Source organism: Lissotriton helveticus, chromosome 11 (genome assembly GCF_964261635.1).
Source record: "Lissotriton helveticus chromosome 11, aLisHel1.1, whole genome shotgun sequence".
Lineage (NCBI taxonomy): Eukaryota > Metazoa > Chordata > Amphibia > Caudata > Salamandridae > Lissotriton > Lissotriton helveticus.
The window spans coordinates 173591317-173615809 of record NC_136072.1 but is presented as its reverse complement, the minus strand read 5'-3'; the positions used below and the strand labels follow the sequence as shown (position 1 = coordinate 173615809).

At 43.8% G+C, this 24493-nt stretch overlaps 1 protein-coding gene across 1 annotated transcript in view; it reads left to right on the top strand.

The window, feature by feature from the left end:
* The window catches only part of LOC144791158 (anosmin-1-like), a 200616-nt gene that overhangs the window by 122308 nt on the left and 53815 nt on the right, over positions 1 to 24493 (top strand). The window contains exons 4-6 of the mRNA XM_078665813.1: positions 7630 to 7837; positions 11829 to 12013; positions 18072 to 18201. Coding sequence (XP_078521939.1) covers positions 7630 to 7837; positions 11829 to 12013; positions 18072 to 18201 — 523 coding nt within the window. The remainder of the gene's footprint in view (positions 1 to 7629; positions 7838 to 11828; positions 12014 to 18071; positions 18202 to 24493) is intronic.

The window sequence follows — 24493 nt, the reverse complement described above, 5'->3', positions numbered from 1 at the left end:
GTGCAAGGATCAGGATTTCGTCGAGGGATATTCGCGGCTGCCTCAGGATTAATGTTCGTAGGTGTTTGTTTCGACAGCCCTGGATGAGTTGAGCCGTGACTTCTTTCTTTTCGTCGTCTTCGGTGCACGTGCTTATCAGATCTCTTAGACGTGCGTGAAACGCGTCCATTGTTTCCCCTTCGCGTTGTTTGGCTTGTCTGAATTTGAACCTCTCGTAGTGGGGGTTCAGCTGGGGGTCGAAATGGGCGTTTAGCGCGTTGACGGCAGCATCAAAGTCATTGGCGGCACCTGTGTTGGGGAGGTGTCTAAACAACTTGTATAGTTCTGTGCCTCCGAAGTGGAGAAGTAAGGAGCGCTTCACCTCATTGTCTTTCTCTCGGGTAGCTGTGAAGTAATTGTTGAGTTGCCCCAGCCACACTGCCCATCGGGGCGCTGCTGTCCCTGGGTCAATCAGCTCGCTGAAAGGCGGTAGTGCTTGTAACTGTGCGTGTGTGGAGGGCGTCGGGGCCTGAGCTATAGGGGGCGCTGCCACCTGTGGGGCACCTCCGGTGGCTCCTCCGGGGGCTCCTCCGGTGGCCCCTCCGGTGGCTCCTCCTGTGGCTCCTCCTTGGCCTTGAGACATGCCTGCGTGGGCGATGTCCTAATTACTGTCCTGGTGCTGGTTTGGCTTGCCTTGTGCTTGTTGTGCCTGTGTTTGCTAGGACTGTTGGACTGCAATGCCCCAATTACTGTCCTGGTGCTGGTTTGGCTTGCCTTGTGCTTGTTGGTCCTGTGTTTGCAAGGACAGTTGGATTGCCTTGTGCTTGTTTTAATTTTATTTTTATTTTTCTCCTCGTGTGGCTCGGTGTCCCTTTGGACTGCTGCGTGCACGCTCTGTCGGTGCCTCTCTTCCAGCGTCTAGCGTTGCTGGGCCTGCGTGCTGCCTTTCTTCTGCTCGCGTGCTCACGCGATGCCGGCTTGAAGCCTGTGTCGGCCTCACTCGTCTGCGCATGCGCGCACTTTCCAGTCGGCCGGCCGGGCCTTCCTCCAGCGCTCTCTCGCCTTGCTTCAGAGCGTCGCCGATGCCGGTCCCCACGCAGCTCCTTGCATACGCTGCTTACCGGTAGGCGATTTCTTTCTTTTCTCGTCGCTGGGTCCCTCGTGTTGGTGCTGGGCCGGCGGTCTAGGCCGCTTCGGGGTTCGGCGTCTTCAGCGCCTCCGTCCGCTGTTTCTTTTGTGGGTTTAGGTGCATCCCACCCTCGTCGCCAGTGTGGGGACGGACACCCCGTAGGCCTTGGGGGTCACAGCATACATGCGTGGCACACACACACAGAGGGGACACGCAGACGCAATGCTGGTCTGGACGGAAAAGTGCCGTGCCACTTCCGCCCGTTTATTTTATATCTCTCTGGCCACGCCTGGCCAGAAAGTGCAACAATGTGTGCTAGTGCTTCCGGGGCTCAGGAGAGACCCTCGGAGCACTAGAGCGCTACAATAGATAGATAGATAGATAGATAGATAGATAGATAGATAGATAGATAGATAGATAGATAGATAGATAGATAGATAGATAGATAGATAGACGGATAGACAGACAGACAGACAGACAGACAGACAGACAGACAGACAGACAGACAGACAGACAGACAGACAGACAGACAGACAGATAGACAGATAGACAGATAGATAGACAGATAGATAGATAGATAGATAGATAGATAGATAGATAGATAGATAGATAGATAGATAGATAGATAGATAGATAGACGTCTCTTGTTTTAATTATAAAACGTCCCCCACAGGAGTGCAGAGAAATTTATTTTCATTGCGTTCTCTTTTAGTCCTTCTTCTTTGTCTCCTTCACTCTTTTAACTGTGAGCACTGATCTCTGTCGCTGTCAGTTTCGCACGTGGCCTGATCTGGCAGCACTTGGAGCTTGACGTGATAATTACCGCTTCCCCTTAAAGTGCTCTAAAGGGTTCTTCTAACTTTGAACATTGTAATTGTTTTCGGATGTACAAAGTCTGCCATTGTGATATGTGTCATGTTTCTTTCGTGTTACACTGACAGTGGAATGTGACAAGCTTCGAGAATAATTGCAGGTTTTTTAACTATATAGAAAAAAGAAGCGAACATTTGAAAAGAGGGAGGTTGTGGGACCAAAGGATGCACCCAGGACAGAAAGCTTTTAAATAGATTTTTCTGAAAAAGGATGTATATGTACCAAAGCTAGGAAGAGGGTTTCACAGTTAAGGTCCTATGGAATAAAATGTTCCACAGATGCGATCCCATGGAATGTAAGGTACCACAGAAGATGTCCCATTGAATAGCAGTTTCCACAGAGGAGGTCCAGTGGAATGAAAGGTTTCACAGAGGAGGCCCATTGGAATAAAAGATTCCACAGAGCAGGTCCTGTGGGATAAAAGGTTCCGCAGAGGAGGTCCTATGGAATGAAAGTTCCACAGAGTAAGCATGTGGGATAAAAAGTTCCACATAGGCGGTTCTATGAAATAAAATGTTCCACAGAGCAGGTCCTGTGGTTTAAAAAATCCCATAGAGGAGGTTTTATGGAATAAAAGGTTCCACAGAGAAGATTCTATGGAATTAAGGGATTCTCAGACGAACGCATGTAGCATGAAAGGTTTCACAGAGGAGGCCCAATGGAATAAAAGGTTCCACAAATGTGATCCAATGGAAAAAAGGTACCACAGAGGATGCCCGATTTAATAAAAGGTTCCACAGAGGCGGTCCGATGGAATCAAATGTTTCATAGAGCAGGTCCTGTGGAATAAAAGGTTCCACTAAGGAGGTCTGATGGAATAAAATGTTCCACAGAGCAGGTCCTGTGGAATAAAAGGTTCCACGGAGGAAGTCCGATGGAATAAAATGTTTCACAGAGCAGGCCCTATGGTATAAAAGGTTCCACAGAGGAGGTCCGATGGAATCAAATGTTTCATAGAGCAGGTCCTGTGGAATAAAAGGTTCCACTAAGGAGGTCTGATGGAATAAAATGTTCCACAGAGCAGGTCCTGTGGAATAAAAGGTTCCACGGAGGAAGTCCGATGGAATAAAATGTTTCACAGAGCAGGCCCTATGGTATAAAAGGTTCCACAGAGGAGGTCCGATGGAATCAAATGTTTCATAGAGCAGGTCCTGTGGAATAAAAGGTTCCACTAAGGAGGTCTGATGGAATAAAATGTTCCACAGAGCAGGTCCTGTGGAATAAAAGGTTCCACGGAGGAAGTCCGATGGAATAAAATGTTTCACAGAGCAGGCCCTATGGTATAAAAGGTTCCACAGAGGAGGTCCGATGGAATCAAATGTTTCATAGAGCAGGTCCTGTGGAATAAAAGGTTCCACTAAGGAGGTCTGATGGAATAAAATGTTCCACAGAGCAGGTCCTGTGGAATAAAAGGTTCCACGGAGGAAGTCCAATGGAATAAAATGTTTCACAGAGCAGGCCCTATGGTATAAAAGGTTCCACAGAGGAAGTTCTATGGAATGAAAGTTCCACAGAGTAAGCATGTGGGATAAAAAGTTCCACACACGCGGTTCTATGAAATAAAATGTTTCACAGAGCAGTTCATGTTGGTTTACAAAGTCCCACAGAGGAGGTCCTATGGAATAAAAGGTTCCACAGAGAAGGTTCTCTGGAATGAAATGTTTTACAGAGGAGGTCCGATGGAATAAAAGTCCCTACTTTGTGCAGGATGAACGCTGCTGCTTGATCTCAGCAGGAAGGTACGAGCCTAATTATATACCCGCCAGTAAATAATGTATTATTGACTATGGCACTAACTGCCTTACCCTCAGCCATTACCATGAAAGAATGGGTTCTGATTTAGGTCATGGCCTGATGCTGGTCAAGAGCTAGGAAGCTAGTACCATCGATGAGCAATCAAAAGGTTGGGTAGCTCAGTTCACCTGGTGCGGATACCTGTATCTATCCTCTAGGTCGCTGTTTGAAAATATGATCGGGCTTAGTGAACCATTCATCCTCAGGCGGACAGTAAAACATGTTCAATTGAGTTGGGTGATGAAGCCATCTTTCATTACAGTTTTTTCAAACCAAAGATCTTGTGCACTAAAAAAAACTAAAATAAAGAGGCAGAAAGGCAGACAGAGCAGACCAATGGCATAAGTCCACAGACTAAAACACCACAATGGTGGAAGGTTTGGATGCTTAAACATTCAGAGAACATAAAGGCTCTAGAAGGAGGCATGTGCAAGTTGGGGGCTAAAGGAATGGGAGCTAGAGTAGGACAAACACGAAGAGACTGAAGAAACAAAGTGCCCCACTCATACCCAAAATGAATGAAAGTTGGGCCTAGGTGAAGGACCACCAGTCGTGTGGGGACACAGTGGTTACAACGCAGGTGTTACCACGCAGGTAGGTAACAACGCGGTCATTACAACGACCGCATTGTTACCACGTGTGGCTTTACATCGCAAGTCGTTTCCACGACTTGCGCTAGGTGGCGTGCAACACCTGGGAATGTGTTGGATTTGAAATCTAACACATTCCCTGCTGTTGCACTAACTGGAGTAGGAATAGTAATTTATACTATTCCTAAGTCCAGCGCGCCATCTAGTGCAAGGCGTAGAAACGACTTGCGATGTAAAGCCATGCGTGGTAACACCACGTGTTGTAACATGACATCATCGTTGTGTGGCTACGGTGAGAGAGCTATGGGTCTCACGCATTGAAAAGAGTGGTTTGCAAAAACTGAAGTGGCTGTGATTAAAATGAAGAAAATCAAAAGTTGTGTTGCCAGAAAAGGTGCTCATACGATAACACTGGCCATTTGTTTCCTGTGGGAAATGATTGCAAGCCTTATAATTTGTGAACATCAGGTTTCAAACAGCACAGTTACAACAATAAGAACACTATACTCTCATTCAACCAGAACGTTTTGGGTAGTCCTTCTCTGTTCAGAATTGAGATTATGTGTGTTTTTTTACTGCTTTTTTTAAAATTCAGAATAACTTTATCGATTTTTAAAAGAACAAAAAAAACAAGATTTATAGTATGTAGGGGGCTTAGTTGAGAGGGGTAGAGTGCATATAAGCATGAAGCACATGTAGGCCTTAAACTGGATATTAAAATAGTGGTGTACAGAGTTGGGGATATACATAGGGAATAATATACCCTATAATATATATAGGGAAACCCCCGGAAAAATCTGAAGTGTTTATATGGAACAGCAGAATAGAAGCTAGAGGTAGGGGTGATCGGGGGCGTAGCTTGGTCAGTAAGATTGGGGGGTGAACTTCAGGTTTTCCAGCTATCATGCTGGCATATAAGGTTCAAATACATTATACGACTAGCAGGGTGCATGAAAGAGGCTTAAGGGTGAGTGAAAAGGGAGAGGAATGTAAATTGGTAGGAGTACTAAGTGAGAGAAAACGCAATATTTTGGAAACTAACCAACATTTTAAAAGATTTTTTACAACCGAGAGAGGAGACAGTGTGTGTGCATGTCCAAATTCCTGGTGAAATCCAACAGACATATCACATCACCATGCCCAACTGAAAGCACTTGCACCCAACTATTTACCAGAAAATACATTTATTAGGGGGGTGTAACACTTCAAACACTCCCTCTCCCCCGAAGCAACACCCCTGGGGGTGCTAGGAAACAGAGGAGATAGTAGGGAATTATTACTGCTTGTTTTAATTGCTTATTAAATTGCTGTTATTTTCTAAAAGAATGAACTCTGGGTAGATATTCTATGTGTATTGTACACCTGCATTGTTACAATTCATACTGCCTGCTGGTCCCCAGGAAGACAGCCGGAGAACATGGCACATTACTTATTTTGTTGACAGCTCTCAGTGATGATAGAAGCACGCTTGGGGATTGCTAGAGGGCAGCTCTCAGTGATGAAAGAAGCATGCTTGGGGATTGCTAGTGTGCAGCTCTCAATGACAGAAGCACGCTTGGGGATTGCTTCTGTGCAGCTCTCAATGACAGAAGCATGCTTGGGGATTGCTTGTGTGCAGCTCTCAATAACAGAAGTATGCTTGGGGAGTGCTAGTATGCAGCTCTCAGTGATAGAAGCAAGCTAGGGGATTGCTAGTGGGCAGCTCTCAGCGATGATAGAAGCACGCTTGGGGATTGCTAGTGTACAGCTCGCAGTGACAGAAGCATGTTTGGGGATTGCTAGTGTGCAGCTCTCAGTGACAGAATCATGCTTGGGTATTGCTAGTGTGCAGCTCTCAGTGATAGAAGCACGCTTGGGAATTGCTAGTGGGCAGCTCTCAGTGATGATAGAAGCATGCTTGGGGATTGCTAGTGTGCAGCTCTCAATGACAGAAGCATGATTGGGGAGTGCTAGTATGCAGCTGTCAGTGATAGAAGCACGCTTGAGGTTTGCTAGTGTGCAGCTCTCAGCGACAGAGGCACGCTTGGGGACTGCTAGCGTGCAGCTCTCAATGACAGAAGCACTCTTGGGGAGTGCTAGTTTGCAGGTCTCTGTGATAGAAGCACACTTGGGAATTGCTGGTGTGCTGTTCTCAGCGGTGATAGAAGCATGCTTGGGGATTGCTAGTGTGCAGCTCTCACTGAAAGAAGCATGCTTGCAGATTGCTAGTGTGTATCTCTCAGTGATGGAAGCACGCTTGGGGACAGCACACTTGCAGATTGCTAGTGTACAGCTCTCAAAGACAGAAGCATGCTTGGGGGGTGCTAGTATGCAGCTCTCTGTGAGAGAAGCACACTTGGGGATTGCTAGTGTGCTGTTCTCAGCGGTGATAGAAGCATGCTTGGGGATTGCTAGTGTGCAGCTCTCAGTGGCAGAAGCATGCTTGCAGATTGCTAGTGTGCAGCTCTCAGTGATAGAAGCACACTTGGGGAGAGCACGCTTGCAGATTGCTAGTGTACAGCTCTCAAAGACAGAAGCATTCTTGGGGATTGCTAGTGTGCAGCTCTCAGTGATAGAAGCACACTTGGGGAGAGCATGCTTGCAGATTGCTAGTGTACAGCTCTCAAAGACAGAAGCATTCTTGGGGATTGCTAGTGTGCAGCTCTCAGTGATAGAAGCATGCTTGCAGATTGCTAGTGTGCAGCTCTCAGTTGACAGAAGGCTGCTTGAGGATTGCTAGTGTGCAGCTCTCAGTGACAGAAGCACTCTTGGGGATTGCTAATGTGCAGCTCTCAGTGACAGAAGCACGCTTGGGGATTGCAGGTGTACAGTTCTCAGTGACAGAAGCACACTTGGGGATTGCTAGTGTGCAGCTCTCCGTGATAGAAGCACGCTTGGGGAATGCTAGTGTGCAGCTCTCAGTGACAGAAGCACTCTTGGGGATTGCTAATGTGCAGCTCTCAGTGACAGAAGCACGCTTGGGGATTGCAGGTGTACAGTTCTCAATGACAGAAGCACACTTGGGGATTGCTAGTGTGCAGATCTCAGTAATAGAAGCACAGTTTTACTTTCACGGATACCAAGTTGTCAAGGTCCAAGCGTGTCTAGCGGCTTCAGTCCAGTCTGGGACTTATAGTCTTGGATTTATAATGGGATAACGAAGACTACAAGTCACATAATATAAATAAAAACTTAGGCTGGAGTATGTAGCCATCCAAGGATCTACTATTCTTGGCAGGGCTGTGGTTTTCATTCATTAAACCTGCTTTTTTATCATTCATACAGAATCACCCCGAATGCCTGACCAGTTGCGCCTTTCTGCGTTCGCTCCAGACGTTTAAGCAAGGTGACTGCCCCCCAGCCGAGAAGGCGTCCGGCTTTGCTGCTGCCTGTGTCGAGAGCTGTGTGGCTGATCATGAGTGTCCGGGCACCAGGAAGTGCTGCTCCAATGACTGCGGGTACACCTGTCAGATACCGGCAAATATATACAGAGGTGAGCCGAGCACCAGCTCAAACCCCATCTGCTGCCTGAAGTGGCACAATACCCAGCCGTGACATCACCACACACTAGGCAGTCGCAGTGGCGGGCGGTGACCCTCAACAGTGGAGGGCTGTCGAGCCAAGTGCCAAAGCCAGTGAAAGGCACTGTAATAAATCATAATGCCTTTAAGCTTACATTCCAAAGCTCTCAATCATGGCTCGTTAACCCCTTCGCCGATGGGGTATTTCCCCCACGGCACGGGGGGGGGGGGGCGCAGTGCTTGTGACTAGCCCAGCTCGTCATGAGTCACAGTGGAGCTGTACTCATGATGAGCTGGGCTCGTCACGACTCCGCCCACTGATTACTTCTCCCGCACAGGTGGGGAATCAATCACGCCAGGGCAGGCCGCGGCCGTTATCATGAGCCCAGCTCCACTGTGACTCATGACGAGCTGGGCTCGTCATAAGCATGGAAGGGGTTAACAGACCTAAATGGCCAAGACTGAGAGCACTGGAAAAAGGCAATGCAAGTTTCTCACAGTGCCTTTCAGTGGGCCAAATAAGTAAAAATATAAAGTAAAACCTACTTGCCCACGCTTCCCCAGCAATCAGCTTGAATCCTCCTGGAGTCTCAGCCAACCCTTTCCAAATCCTGATGCTGCTCTCATGCTGCAGATGAGCAGCTTGAGAGCAGCACAAGGATTGGCTGGAGCGGGCTGCCTCGAGGCTCCAGCAGGCACAGGAGGTTTTTGTCTGCTCTCTACCCAGCTAAGACAGCTAGGTGGAGAGGTTTACACTGCGCATGTCAGGTTGGCCGTTGCAAGACAGCTGGCCAAAGTGGCATGCGTAGTGTAAACTGGTGAAGTGAGCACAACTCCCATGCTACCAGTCAACAGCAAAACCCCGCCCCGAAATACTGCTCAGGTTGATAAAATAAAATGGTCATTCATTTTATTACCATTTTATTTTTCACTTTTGATGCACTGGCAGCAGGGTGTGGGGGGGAGGACGAAGCTCCTCCACCCGAATGGGGGGGGGCGCCGCTGGGCAGTCAATGCGTTGCGACTTATAGTTTCAGCAAACGTTTGAAAGAGGCCCATTTCTGCAAGAGCGATTTAAAACTGGCCACAATCCACTACAATTATCTGTTGATATATTTCTTTCTAAGGGCTTGTATAGTAAGGTTTAGTTTGATTTCTTTTCAAACAAAGACATTCAGTCAAACAGGTAATTCTTGTAACTATTCATACAGTTTAAGTGCAAATTGTAAAGTAAAGATAACACCTATTTGTAAAGCATTACTTCACCCTTGGGGTTCTTGGCGCAAATAACAGATGATGATTACTACACAAGTTACTGGACTCAGTTTATCAACTGCTGAGTGGACCTTTGTGGATTTGAACCCGTGACCACAGGGTGAATGATACGTACCTACTGCAATTGCAATAACCCTTAATATGAAATAGGCCTATAGTCTACAATTAAATTACATTTTTCATAACTGCTATCAGGACTCTGGGACCGTTGAGATTCTAACAAGCTGAGTCACAAAAGTTTTTGAGTATTACGGGAGTTCTCTTCTATGCACTTCTACATGCCTTTGTGACTTAGGGCCATATGTATCAAGCCCAAATGCGTTCTCAAATGCCGAAATTCACAGAATTTCGGCGTTTGCGAATGCATTTTTGGTAAATGGTATGTATCACACAAATCTGCATGCAAATTAAGGAATCGCAAAATTTGCGATTTCTTATTTTGCAACTGCATTTAAGGAATCGCAAATTTTGCGATTCCTTAAATGCAATGTATGAAGCCCAAAAAATTAGCAAAATGCCCTTAAGGAATCGCAAATTACCACCAACTTCTAGATTTCTTTGAAAATGCACATTTCAGCATTTTTCAAAGTGCCATGTGACGCAAATACATGCCCTTAGGGCATGTATGTGCGCCACATGTGCACCCATGCATATTTCAGGGGTGCAACAGGGTGTCCTTTGGACACCCCTGCACCCTTAAAATTATTCTCAATTTGCGATTTTCAAATTGCGAATCGCAAAATTGAGAATACCTTCCCATTCATTCCTATGGGCCTCCTGGCCCATAGAAATGAATGGGAAAGTATTCCTTAATTAAGATTCGCAATTTGCTATTCGCAATTAAGGAATACTAAGAATTCGCTAAAAAAAAGGCGAATTTGTACATACATACCAATTAGCGATTCTGAAATTGCGATTTCTTAAAAATCACTATTCTAGAATCGCAAATCGGTACTTTCATACATATGGCCCCTCGTCCTGAAGTGTCCACTCTCTATGAGTAAATGTATAAAAAGGGTACAGTCCGTCCTATTGGGATCATTTTTAAAAGACTATTCACATTTTATTTCCTTTTTACTCCCATTTTATAACTTTTAAATGTCTTATGACCAACTAACAGCCCGTCCCGACCTTGTCCGGGTGCAACAGGCTTCCCCGACATTGTGCAGCAGCCCGGGCCCCCGCCCGCCCTGTCCCCCGCCTGCCCCGACCCCCGCCTGCCCCGACATGGGTCCCCTTACCTGAGCCGCCGCTCCTCCCGCCTGTCCGCTGCTCGCACCGCCGGTGGCCTGTCCGCTGTGTCCGCTGCTCCCCCCGCCGCTGGCCTGTCTGCTACTCCTCATGTCACCGCTCCTCCCCCGCGCCATGTCCGCCGCTCCTGGACGCCGCTCCTCCCCGCGCTCCTGACGTGAGCACGCACGTCGCGGCCAGCGCTACTTCGAAGGGACTACTTTTTTTTTTACTGTCAATTTTTTAAATAACGTTTTTAAAAAAAATTGATATCGCCTATAACCATCTACACACCCTGACGATTCCAACGGTGTATCGGGTGTGTGGATTGGCGCTGTGGTTCCCGAGTTTACCCGCCTCAAAGGCTGAAAGTTCTTCCTTTATTATAGTAGTATAGATTAACAAAGACATATAGCAGTACTACCAGAGTATTACCAGAGTACCACTTTACATACAACTAAATGCCCTTCTGAATAGGCCCCTCATGCTTGCAAATCAGTACCTCTGAGAGGATGGGTGCTTTATGTCCTGTACTCTACATTTGTGGGTCTGATGTCAGGGGGTACCAGGTGCCCACATGCCTCACATGACTATAAAAATGAGGATCCATGCACCCATAAGAAATGTACTGTGCCTTTACCCAGCCTTTAAGGGTCTGTGCCCAGCTGAGAATGGTGTCATCTGAATAACCCCTTAGCACATCATTCTCGTGTACCTCATGGACAATTTGTTTCCACAGTGCAATTAATCTTTTTAGAATTGTGTGTAAGTTGCACATGTAAAGGTTTGTACTGTGTGACCACTGACATGATGAACCACTGACCTGCCACCTGGAATTGATCTAAGCCCTGATCAATGCAAGCTCAGAAATCGCCACTTCTTTTCATGTCAGGTGTGTTTATTGTATCCACTCCTGCATGTTGATGCATGGTGGTGCTTGTAGGCTTGTCTTCCACATTATAAATGCAGGAATGCAACTATGAGACTAACCCTTTCTCGCCAGAAGGAAGGAGCCATAGTCCATATCCTGCCATCCATTCCTAACTTGTAAAAAACATAAGTGACAGAGCCCAAATTGTTTGGGGGATTTCACTGCACCTGGCACCCCCCTCAACTTCTGCCTGTGCTGCCAAATGCCAGTTCTAGCATTACCTACTAACCATCACATTCATACAAGAGTGACATTTTGGACTATTGCAGTTCATGTTAAGCTGCAGGGATAGCATGCCATGGCTAGTTGTATCATTTTTTAAAGGGTAATGATTTTTAAACACTCTGCTGATGTTATCTACATAAAAATAAACAGACAGCGCCACTAAGTGGGCTTTCCTAACTGAGGGCTGGTGTTCCGAAACCGTTACTAGGCTCTGGCAAACACCTGTACAAATTAAGCAGTGCCACATGGCTCTAGTGTGAACACAACTTTCTTTCCTCATGTTTCTGATTTTTGATGCACAGGGGTCCCGCTAAAACCAAGAAAAGAAATATCTTTCGCGGAGCAATTGAACGGCAGCCTTGACGTCTCTTGGAAGTCTAAGTTCAACGTTTCGGTGGAGCCTGTCTTTTATCTCCTTCAAAGACGATGGAATTATGGTATTCACCCCAACGAAGACGAGTCTACGCAATGGCAAACAGTAGCTATGGTGAGTTATGTTACACTGCGCACTGTTATTGTGCTGCTGCTATATCATCTTTTGCAATATTAGGGTCAGGAAATTTTCTGGTAGCGGTTCTCACAGTGTTATCTTCCTAGATCAGTGGTGTCCAACAGATGTCCAGGAGGGCCCATTCTCTACCATATTTTCAGTATAACGACTGACTTTGTAAATTAGTTCCATATAGAAAAATTGTACCTAAACTCATCTAATTCATATATGCTAAAAAATAAGGCATAGATCTAGCCCTCCTGGACCTTTTCTGGATACCCCTGTCTCAGATGCTCTACTAACCATCCATCACCTTGTTGTTGCAGTTGACGCCCTAGGTGCGACAAGTATACCCAGGAATGGGTCCTGTGCTCTTTGTGCCCTAGGACTCAAGCTACACCCTATTGATGAGCAAGTAGGGTGAAGCAATTCTGGGGTTGCTTGTAGTCCCTTCTGGAGGGGACCTCGTCTAGCAGCAATTGAGGGTTGCACGCTTCCAGATAGTCAATACCACTCAGTTTTCCTATTGCATTATGGTAGATGCAGTCCATAGTGTGTTTGAATTACAAGTAAAACTGTGTTTATGATCAGTGTGGGCAAAACCAGTGCTTGAAATTATGGACTTGTGTTTCTGGGTACCAGTGCTTAATTTGAGCCAGTGGTTTTCGGGGCTCGGCACCAGCACTTCATTGTCAACACCGGGATTTATGACAGTCTGCGACATGGTGGAGCTGTTTATCTAATTTAGAGATGAGGACAACAACAGTTGCTTATTTGTTCAATACACATTAAACATGACCAATACCTACCTCCCAGGCAATTCTTATAGCATTGGGAATAGTCTGAACTGTCACATTTGTAAGAGTGTGATGGTTAGTAGTTATGTTGGTACTGTCATTGGAGGTGCTGGCAAGGGCAATAGGTGTCGCAGGCTGCAGTTGCCTCCTGACGAGGGCCCTGGCACTTTTTTTTTTTTTACAAATTAAGCACTGCTGGGTACTTTCCCGTTTTTAGCAGAAAGTAGCAGGACAGCTTAGAACTAATTAGGTAAAGTACTCTGCCATGGCTCGTCAATCAAATGACTCCACGAGAACCCCAACAATGTAGGAGGAATCAAGGGGGAGGGTGTACACTGCCAACAAGTCAGCACCAGTTCTCCCATTGCAAATAAATTAGGTCCTGGTATAGAGTGGGATTACAATGGAACATTCTCCAATATCTGGACAAAGTGCTAAATCTAGAGGAGGAGACCACTTGTGGACATGCCTCCATGGTGTGGATAGTGTAGTGAATGAAACATCTTTAACAAAGCCAGACCCAGTGGTTGGGAGCAATATGCTTACAGAAAAACGACCTCTTTGCCTCAATTAGAAAGTCACCACCACAGAGAGGTGGAGAGGTCAGCACCACAGAATCAACACTCATCTAGTATATTTCTGAGCCACAGACATACTCTTTTTCTTGCCTCTTTGGTACCTTAAGAGGTCCTCTGTAGCTCTAGTGTCCTAATCCAGTGTCCCCTTCTTTTTACTGGGATGAGAGTGAAAAAGACTTTCTTCTTGAGAACTACCTGTTTGTTGGTCACTTTACATCTGAAAGTGGTGTGGGAACTCCACCAAAGCTGCCCTCCTGTTGTACAGATAAGCCAGCACCGCCTCCCACTGCAGGAGGCTTCCTTGCTACTCCTTACCTTTACTGGCATTGTACAAGTACACAGGACACATAAATGCACCGCTCTCTCCACTTGTAATAAGATAAATCAGGCATTCCCACACCATGGTCAACATCTTGAATTTGCCTTGGGTAGGGACGGTCAACATCTTGAATTTGCCTTGGGAATGGAGGTCTTCTCTCATTCCACCAATGGACAACTAACCATCTACATGAAGCCAGCTGATGCACCAAGGATCAGTGGTTCAGAAGCAAATGTCTACCACCAGCAATGACATCACAGACCATGCCTGCAGAAAGAGAATCAGGAGTGGTTCTCAGGGCGAAGAAAGAAACAGCCATACCACTCACTCTCAGCCAGGCTCCACCAGCACATTTTTCACTTTGTTTTTTGTATGCTTTTTTACTTATACAAACACAAAAAATATAAAGCTAAATATGTTCATGCTGTGTTTGCCCTGGTGTATTTTTAGCTTCTTCTATTTGATATTAGACAATCAGAAGAAAATGGCTGCCATGTTTTGCCCCTGTTGTAAAGTTCATGCAGTGTTGTCCTAGATGTCTTCCTCAATGGTGGAACCTAGTTATGGGTATTAGATTATATATTTTCCTGGTGTGCAGGGGCTTTCGGTGTAGACGGCTGAGGAGTTTATGCGTGGGAGATGCAGGATGGTGTGTGTATTTACAGTGCTAAAAGCAAATTGAATTGTGCATCCTGTAACGCCCCATAATTTAATGCAAAGTACCATATTTCATTTTTATGCAGAAGTTTGACAGCATCTTACCTCACCTTATTGAAGTCCTATTCCTCTGGAGGAAATAAGTTGTTAGGAAGATCTCAAGGATGCCCTCACAAGATAGGATGGGAGTATTCATGATGAAGGCTCTAAGTGTTGTCCTCTGTTTTATTCTGCTCTTTTTAGGTCTAGCATTAGCCAAGACCTTTTGATTTTAGTAACAATATAGGGTTTTCAGCCTGTCCTCTTCATCCATTGATTTGTTGGTGTTTCATTCACATGTTTCTTCCACCCACTACAGCATACAACATGAGGCAGTAGAACAGCCATTGGATAACTTGACTGTCATTGATGGCATGCTGCTCTCTCACAAGGAGCACAATCTCACACAAAGTTGGTCTCTTCAGTGCCTCTACTGTGGCAATGTGTGCTTTTTTGAGATCAAAAACAAATTTTTGATTTTGAACAATTTCTTTTTCTTTTTGCCAGGGCTCGGCAGTTCCCCCAACAATGAAAATTAACACAAAAATATGACAAAACAAGCATTGACAAAGCCAAAGGGCTTGCAGTCAATGCCATACTGATTTGCTTTACCAAAGCTTGTTTTTTTCATTAATTGGGGATGTATCAAGAACAATTGCAGTAGCTCAGAGCAGAGTCGGCTCTTATGAGCTAGTGTCTAAAGTGCATTCATTTAATTGTGAAATTTCTCTGAGTTACTGCATGATCTTTAGGAAGCATAGCTCGGGAACAGAAAGAGGCACTCCTTACTGATTCTAAGCTAAGCCATCTGAAAAGCATGCTCTAACTCGGAGGAATATCAGGGCAAATAAATGCACATTCCAACGTTAAAGCATATTGTAAAAATTTGAATTATTAGTTGGGGTCGATGGTAGTCCCCCACAAATAATAAAGTCACTATCCTCTTAGGTCCAAGCAAGGTTTCAATAATTTAAATCTGAGCTTAAACCCTCGTAGTACTGGCACAGAATAGACTGGCTTAACTTGGAAAAAATGTGTACAGCATTTAGAAATACCAAAACAGTTATGAAGTCAAAAATTCAACACAATAAGATCCCGCTCGTTTATGTAATCAGAGGAAAATGTGAGAAACAAATTGACACCAAAATGACAAACATCCAATAAATGAACAACAGATTTAAAAAATTACGATTTTAGACAAAATGTGCCAAGAAAAAAGTAAAAGCAATCAGGAATCCTTTTTTACAGTTGACCAGGATCTCAGCACAATTTCAGGCCAACCTAGATGGCAGTGCAGGTTGCATACACCAACCAGGTTCGTCAAAATCAAAGATTTTACCTTCTGACTTAGTGTCCGAAATCGAATTCAAAATCCTCCAGCATGGTAAAGTAACAAGCTTTATTTGGCAATGTCCTTCTGAAGGCAGGGTCTTCTGCCCTTGGATGGCAGTTGTGTGTGAGACAGGGGTGTGATTAGGGAAATGAGCAATCCCTCCTCCTAAGCTACACCAACATGTTTCTGGGCTCAGCTCCCCCTCTTACTGGTTTGGTGACTAATTGACTGCCCTCTGCATAAAGGATAAAGGCTTCCCTTTCTTAGGTTTCCCCTTACATAAATTGCGAATGTGCAAGCTTCACCTGTGTCCCTTGCAAGTTAATTATGGGGCATATTAGCAAGAACCTCATTAAAATTATTGCCGTTTTAGCGGCAGGAAACTGTCGCTAAATTGGCGATAATGGGCTTGCTAATATGCGTTATAGAATTCCAATAGAAGCCCAGGTTAGATGTCCTGCACATCTAACCTGGGCTTCTATTGGAATTCTATAGCGCATATTAGCAAGCCCATTATCGCTGTTTTAGCGGCAGTTTCCTGCCGCTAAAATGGCGATAATTTTAACGAGGTTCTTGCTAATATGCCCCTAAGTTCCTAGTATCTCCCCATCTGATCTACATGAGCTGGTAGAGATAACCTGCTTTGCACCCAGCTCATCTTGTTACCATACCTAAGCCATTGTTTTGCTCTGGGAGCCGTTTTCACACATCATTAAGATCAAGCACTGACAGACAGCTACTGGCAGGCTCATGCAAATTAGCCTTTAAAAGCATCAGGCATGGAAAAGGTTACTTCCTAAAACTTACTTTCCCAACATAATTATAAAAAATCTAACTTTACCATTAGATTGTATTTGTGATAACTATTAAAAGTAGTGGAGAACTAATATTTTAATCTGTATTCTTAGTTTATCATAGGATAGCCAGTGTATTCTAGAGTGGAGGCTTGTGGATATGGTAATGTTACATTTCTACATGTCCCACTTTAAAATACCAAGCACTTACCTTGTTGGCTACAAAGCTTACATAGGGTTGACATTAATTTTGAAAAGGGAGGTTTTCGTGTCAGAAAGAGTTAATTTAAGAGGCTGAACTGCAGGTTTAAACGATAGCAGGCAGGCTACAAAGGTAGGCATGGCACCATGTTTTCCTTCGACACACTAGTAGATGGTACTATATGTCCACAGTAGATATTTAACTTTCCACGCCATGGCTCAAGTTTCTCCACCATATACTATGGCCTTCATGAGAGTTAAATATGCCCATCAGGGATTAGCCAATTTCTACACCTTTTAGGGGTTGCAGCACACACACTAGATGCTGGACAGCAGTGCCCCAGTATTGCAAAGTCTAAATACCATCAATATAATTCAGAAAAAATGTAAGTGTTCATGCACAAAGGGGCATTTACTCATGCACATAAAATAGGCTCTCAGCTAGGCATTGTGCATATGAAACAGCCACCGAAGTTATGTACATATCAATTGTGATGCACTCATTTGATCAAATGTGCTTTCCTGTTTTCAAGTCACATCCACTATTCTTACCTTCATCTGTCTCTTTTGTACTCCATAATTCGTGTTTTGAGATATGCATTGTTGTGTTGTGCTGTGTTGTACTATGTTATGCGTTGTTGCGTTATGCCATGCTACGTTGTGTAATGCAGTTAGGTTATGTTATGCTATGTTATTTTATACTATGATATGCTGTTATGTTGTGTCATACTATATTGTTATGTTATGCTATGTTATGCTATGTTGTGTTACGTTATGTTATATTGTTATGGTATGCTATGTTATGCTATGCTACGTTATGCTAAGCTATGTTGTGTCATGTTATGGTATGCTATATTGTTATGTTATGGTATGCTACGTTATGCTATGGTATTCTATGTTATGTTATGCTATGCTATACTATGCTACGTTATGTTGTGTCATGCTGTGTTGTGTTATGCTATGTTGTTACGTTAAGCTCTGTTATGTTATGCTATGTTATGTAATGGTATGTTATGTTATGCTATGTTAAGTTGTACTATGCTATGCTATGCTACGTTATGTTGTGTCATGCTGTGTGATGTTATATTATGTTATGTTATTTTATGGTATGGTATGATATTAACTCTTGTGTAGCGCCCACTCTGGCTTTAGTAAGGCCTTGTAGCGCTGACTTTCCAGCCTAGTGGTATGCTGAATGAAACAGATTCTTGAACGTGAAATACATAAATAGAGTGGAAGGTTATCCCTGATGTCACCAGGCAGATTAGAGTCACGCAGGCGCGGACTGAAGACGTTAGCAGACTGTTTCCATAACACCCCTTTTCTTGAAACCCTAGACCGCGGAAGACCGTGCTCGTTTACAGGACACGAGGCCAAGCAGATGGTACCAGTTCAGGGTGGCAGCAATCAACGTCCACGGGACCCGGGGCTTCACCACCCCCAGCAAACACTTCTATTCATCGAGAGGTGAGTGTCCGGCAAAGCAGGCGCTAATCGCAAACACACTGCAAAGTAGGTCTCGTGGTTCTGAGCGCCCCATCCGTGGCAGGCAGAATTAGGGTATTCACAAATAGAGGGACAAAGGGCTTTTATATAGGATATCCAGCACAGTTGCCCAAATGCAATATGAAAATTAAAGTTGTGCTGTTCCTGAATGATCTAGAATTCAGCAATATACAAAGGACAGTAGGCTACAGAGTCAGAGGGCATTACATTCCAAAGAAATGGATCCCCACCTCTTTGACTCTGTAGCCTACTGTCCTTTATATATTGCTGAATTCTAGATCATTCAGGAACCGCACAACTTTAATTTTCATTAGGCAGAATTAGGGGAAATGCGCCTGCAAAGGTGTGGAGGACTGCACAGTCAACCAATGTTTATTCACAAGTTCACTGATGCTTCAGAGGACACTGAACGCCCAAGGCCAGACTTCATTCTCTCATTACAACTTAACATGTCCCATCCTCACGTGCTGCACCACAACACAACTCCGAACTCTATGCCCATGCTGCAACCGCGCACTGCACGACAAGGAAGAAGACCTAACCTCAACACCACAGAACCTCAGTGATGGCACAACTGAAGAATGCAATGTGGAGAAGTGTGTCTCAATGGTTAGAGCGGCAGACCCTGATGCAGAGGTCTGGCCTGGGACCAGGGTTCAATTCCCGCCTCGGCGGGTCTTGGGCTCAATTTCCCCGGACCTGATCATTCTCGCCTCGGTGCCTATTCTAATCATGGGTCCCACTCTGCAACTCTGGGCAATAGCTTGCTTAATCTCCACAACGGCCCCAACAGTGCTGGTATGCCTGGCTTCACCTTGGGGGTTCCCAGGAGTGGACATTTCACAGGGAAAAGCCAGGAAGGGTTCCACAGCGGTATGCGTACAGCGCCAGGAAACCCCAGTTGGGGTATAAGTGCGCTTTACAAGTACAAATTCATTTCATATAGATACAGACAAAGCATTCAATGACACACCCATCAGCACAGCACTCATCCCTAATCTTGCACACTTGCTGGACGTGGTGCTAACCTGCAAGACAAGCTCCCCCACACAGGGTTCTGTGGGATAAGCCACATTCGGAAAAAATGACAAAACAGGACCACTTAGGAGGACACACTGGCATGCCGAAGTGGTGCGCTGGGGGAGGGCTGAAAGTGTGACACTACGAAGGGAAGAAAATAGAGGCCTCAGGAAGAACCCAATAGCACTGGAATGGGATATGATAGTAGAACAGTGTTTAGCCGCTTAAACACTGAATGTGTCTACTGTTCTTCAATTGTGTATATAGTGACTAAATGACAGACCCCATCGTATCCCCACACTTGTATATGAACGGTATGCATACGAACTTTACCTCACAATTACCCCGCTTGGTTTATAGGTGGATGATGTTTACACAGCTATTTAGTACTGGTACTGGAGGGTGGGGGAGGCCCTTTCTAGTTACTAGCCGGGAGGGGGTTGGGATTGTTGGGTGGTTTAGTAGATTTTTTAATTTTTTTATTTATTTTATTTTATTTATAAAGTTTTATATAGCGCAAACAAGATCCCAAGGGATATCAGAGCGCTTTACAATATGCATGGGAGGAATGACAAAAATGCAATGCAATGTCCACAGCATGTACCATGTATGAGAAAAGAAAAAAAATCACAGATTACAGGACAAATGTACCCCTGAGGGTAGCTCAATCAGCAAGAGTGGGCGGTCGACAGGTAAGGGTCAAACATATGCTGTAATGGTAAGACAGAGTCTTACCATTGTAGTTAGTGGTAGGAAACAATGAAAAGCAAGCAACACCAATTCCTCTTAGGGTAAGAATTGATTAATTAGGAATCTTTTGGCTTCCAATTTGAACATTGACACTGAAGAGATTTTGCGTACTTCCTGTGGAAGGGAGTTCCATATCTTTGGGGCAGCGCCTGAAAACGCTCTGTGACAAGATCTCTGAATGAGAGGTTTCAGGAGGAAGGTCGAAGTGCTTCTTGAGGCTCTTTTCTTTTACATTAGGAATGTTAATTATCGATTGCTGATCAATGTGTTTTTCCTTCTGCGATGCTGATGTTCTGATACCATGGTGCATATTATTTGTATTGCATATCGCTGACACACCATGGGTGTGTAATTGTTTGCCTGAAACTAATAAAATATGTTCGCGAACACGCAGAAATTCCACGAACACGCGGAATAGCTTGTTCGCGATGCTTTTTTACTGTTCGCAATTGCTGTTTGCATGCTCGGGGGGGGAATATCTCGCGAACACGCATTTTGAGAGCGCGAACAAACAAACAATTTCGCGAAGCTGCAGGACACAGCATTTTGGGCAATTTCGCGTTCTCCACGGAATGCGAAATTACCCAAATTCCGCAAATTCCATGAACAGAACAGAATTTACCACCCAGGCCTATGTAACCCTGACTCTCATGATCAGGTAGCAGAAGAAAAGTGGTGGCGCAGGGGATGGCGCTGTGAGGCACAGTTTGGCAAAAATGAAACGTCCCAAATTGTATGCACGAGTGTGCGTGTGTACTAACAAAAGTAACTAGTTATACCAGAGAATTGCATTAACATTATCAGGTGATGTATGGCAAGAGAATCGATTTGTCAGCAAACACTAAATGATAAAAAACCAAAGTATAAAATAAAAATTTTCAATGTATTACACAAGATTTTTAAAAAAATTATACATTAAAAAACATTCCATAATTACAATATTAAAAAGACAAAATCAACACTTCATGGTTACACTTCAAAAAACAAGGTCGACGCTGCGTTTCGGTGATTTGACAAAGATGTTCACCTTCTTCAGGACAGTTTTCTCACTTAGTTGTTGTGTTGCGCCTACGCTCAGTTTAACTTTACACCAAATGTAGGCAGGATGAAATGTGGATAGAATTTCATTCAGGTATCACTCACAATTAATGCCAGTGAGTAAATAAATCAAAGTCTGGAGACGTTTATTGGAGCCACCATATAATATGATAAAAGAGCTAATTTAAAATTTACAAGAAACCTTCAATGTGGTGTGCTTGTAAGTCGCACTGGATACCGACTGAGCCTAGGACCTCCTCATCGGGTTTTTTCTAGATCCAACAGTCTGGACTTGAAACATAATGCAATAATTGTGCAGGTTATAGGTTCTTGATAGACCTTTGTGTTAAAAAAACGGCCTCCCTGCGTCCAACAAAGGTTCTGCCTATTGTAGAAGTGGCCCACTTCTACTATTTGCTGACAAATATATTCTCTTGCCATACATCCCCTGATAAAGTTAATGCAATTCTCTGGTATAACTAGTTTCTTTTGTTAGTACACACGCACACTCGTGCATACAATTTGGGATGTTTCTGTTTTGCCAAACTGTATTTACCCTGTCCCTATTTTTTGAATAGTAGGGTTCCTCCCTCCTTTGTTAATGCTGTGAGGCGCAGGACTTACTCCCATGTAGTGCCTCCATCCCAAGGGGCCACTGAAATCAGAGAACACTGTGCTACATACAAAATGTGTGTCATAGCATAGTATTTATTCCCAAAGCTAGGGTAACTCCAAAAGGAACCTAGTAACTAAGAATCCTTACATTTCAAGCGAGGGAGATAAAACTGTTTGGATTATTCTTTAATCAAATTTGGATTCAGGTCAACCAAGCAGATTTACTAGAAGGAAGTCTTCTAATTATAATTTATTTAATTTTACACAAGTTCGAGCAATTTTATACAGCATTGCAGCATTACATTTGGTCATGACAGCAGACAGAGAAAAGTGGTTACACACAACAGGTAAATATCCAATTGATCAAGAGACACATTGTCATATGGATCAATAACATTGTTCAGATCATAAGTAGATGAGTACATAAGTAGATAATCAACATTGGCACCGTATATGTTAACGCATAATATAGCTCTAGAGAGGTCAGTCATAACAATTGCTATACAAACACACACCAGTTTACTAGAGCATCCTGTAACCTATCATCAGTATTGAACGGTTTGATATATATTCCTTCTGACATTGTCCATTCTAGTCCATCTAAAATCAAATCCTGTATTTATTTAGGTACATATTTAGACAATCACTGATAGCCAATTCTCCTTTTGATCCGCAGTAATGTTAACTGAGCAGCTTTGCTTTTGTTCCCATTTTATTTGTTATTTTGATCTGGGACACTCCTAGCAAACATTATCTAAATATATAACAGACTTAATGTGAATGGTTCTAAGTAGAGTGCAGCAGATGGAACAAAGGCTACCCTCTCTTAGACAACATAACTCACGGGTGTTGTCACAAATAGATGCTCCTTTTCGGCTTTCTTCAAATTCCCCAAGCTGAGATCACCATACCCACTATGAACTAAAAGAGGCTTGCCATTATCTACCAGACTTCAAGTGGCCCCACAATGTCTCTTTATTCACAACTGTACTTATTGAGCAAATTACCTTAAACCTCCTTCTCTCCTTTGATACAACTTTCCTACGGTTAGGTGGAAAAAACATCAGACTACTGAAGTTGCATCCTTCCTCACTGCCAACAATCTCAAACAACATGTCCTTAAACCCAAACATTGTCAGGACTCCATAATTGACCTTATTATTGGCAAGCAGGTCTCCATTCAGATCTTTGACCCCATTAACATTGATTAGAAGGATCAATTCTTGATTCCATTCTCAATCTCATCACATAATAATATGCATTATGCTCAAAGCAAAAGAGAATATAAGTGGCCGGAGACTACAGAAACTTAGAAAAAGAAGACCTGAGCTCTTTGATCTGCTCATTTCTAGTACAACCCTCGGACACCAACAACATAAACCTTCCCATTCAGAACGTTAACTCTTCTCTCAAAGTCATTGTTGATGATTGCACTCCTCTATTTAGGAGGATCCTAGTAAAAACAGGACTCCCAAATTATTGCATGAGCCTCAGCCTCAAAAGACGCTCCGCCTGTAAACTAAAAGAATCTGGAAACTCACAAAACAGCCATTATCACTAAATAAGGTGAAAATCAAAATTAAAACTTAAAAATCATACATTTTCTCAAAAACAAGCTTTCGGTCTAAAATCTCAAATCTACTCAGTTAACCCAAAAATCTTTCTAAAATCATTAAATCACAAACTACCACCTGCCTTGCTGGGCCAAATAAATCTAGATACAATGAATGTCTTTACATTTTAAACAGCAACATTATAACATTTATAGATGAACTCTCTCTAACTGAAACAAAATTAGGCAAGAACTATCCATCACAAGAGTAAATTAAGATAATATCTCTGCAGGCACTGACACTAAGCATCAAAGCCTTAATACAAGTTGCTTGTTAAATTCCATCCCATACATACACCCCTGTTTACGACGTGTAGAATTATGAGTTATTGGGTATTTAACAAATCCGATAAGTGAGTTAAATAACTCAACCTTTGTTAACTTACGGCAGGGCAAACTTGTTACCAATTTAACAGGGGAAAACCATACTGTGTTTACAGTATCATGTGGATTTTGGTGCATTAAATACCAAAATCTGCATGTTGTTCCCAAACAACTCGTAATAGGAGGGATTTATTGCACACAAAAATTGAAGTACCCCATAGTATTATTATTTATCATGTGCGATAAATACCACCTATACTCGTAATTAGGCTTTAAGTCTGACAGTGCTTTCCCACAAGTTCTTGCCAATGAAGTAGCCCAAATTATCCTCCCAAATTGCCTGGCCCTCTCCAATTTATCCCTTCAACAAGGTTTCTTTTTGCAGTGCTTCAAAGCTGCCCATGTCAAATCACAACCAGAACACGGCCAACCATTTGTTAACTACCTCGTTCCTAATCTCCCCTTCATCTTTAAGATAATTGAAAAATGGGTTGCCTCCCAATTACAAAAGACATTCAAGGGAATGAACTTCCAAGCTTGTTTCACTCCGGATTAAAGCAGTGGCTGTAGCATGGGATGCGCATGCATCCTGTGATGACTCTTGTATTCACATCATACTGGATCTTACCGCACCATTTGTCTCCTTAAACAATAAATCCTGTTAGACACTCTCAAAAGCAGGATGGGTTTCAGTAAAACAGAAATGGTGTGAATCAAATCTCATGGATCTCACACTGGAGATAAAAATAGGGGACTCCTGCTACGATTGAGCTACTATGCCATGGGGTATCCCGGAATCCTCCATATTGGCCGTTCATTGTAATCTCTATGGTGGAGAGCTTTCCAAAGTTCTTGGCCTGTCATTTTGTCAGTAGGTCGATGACACCTGAACCT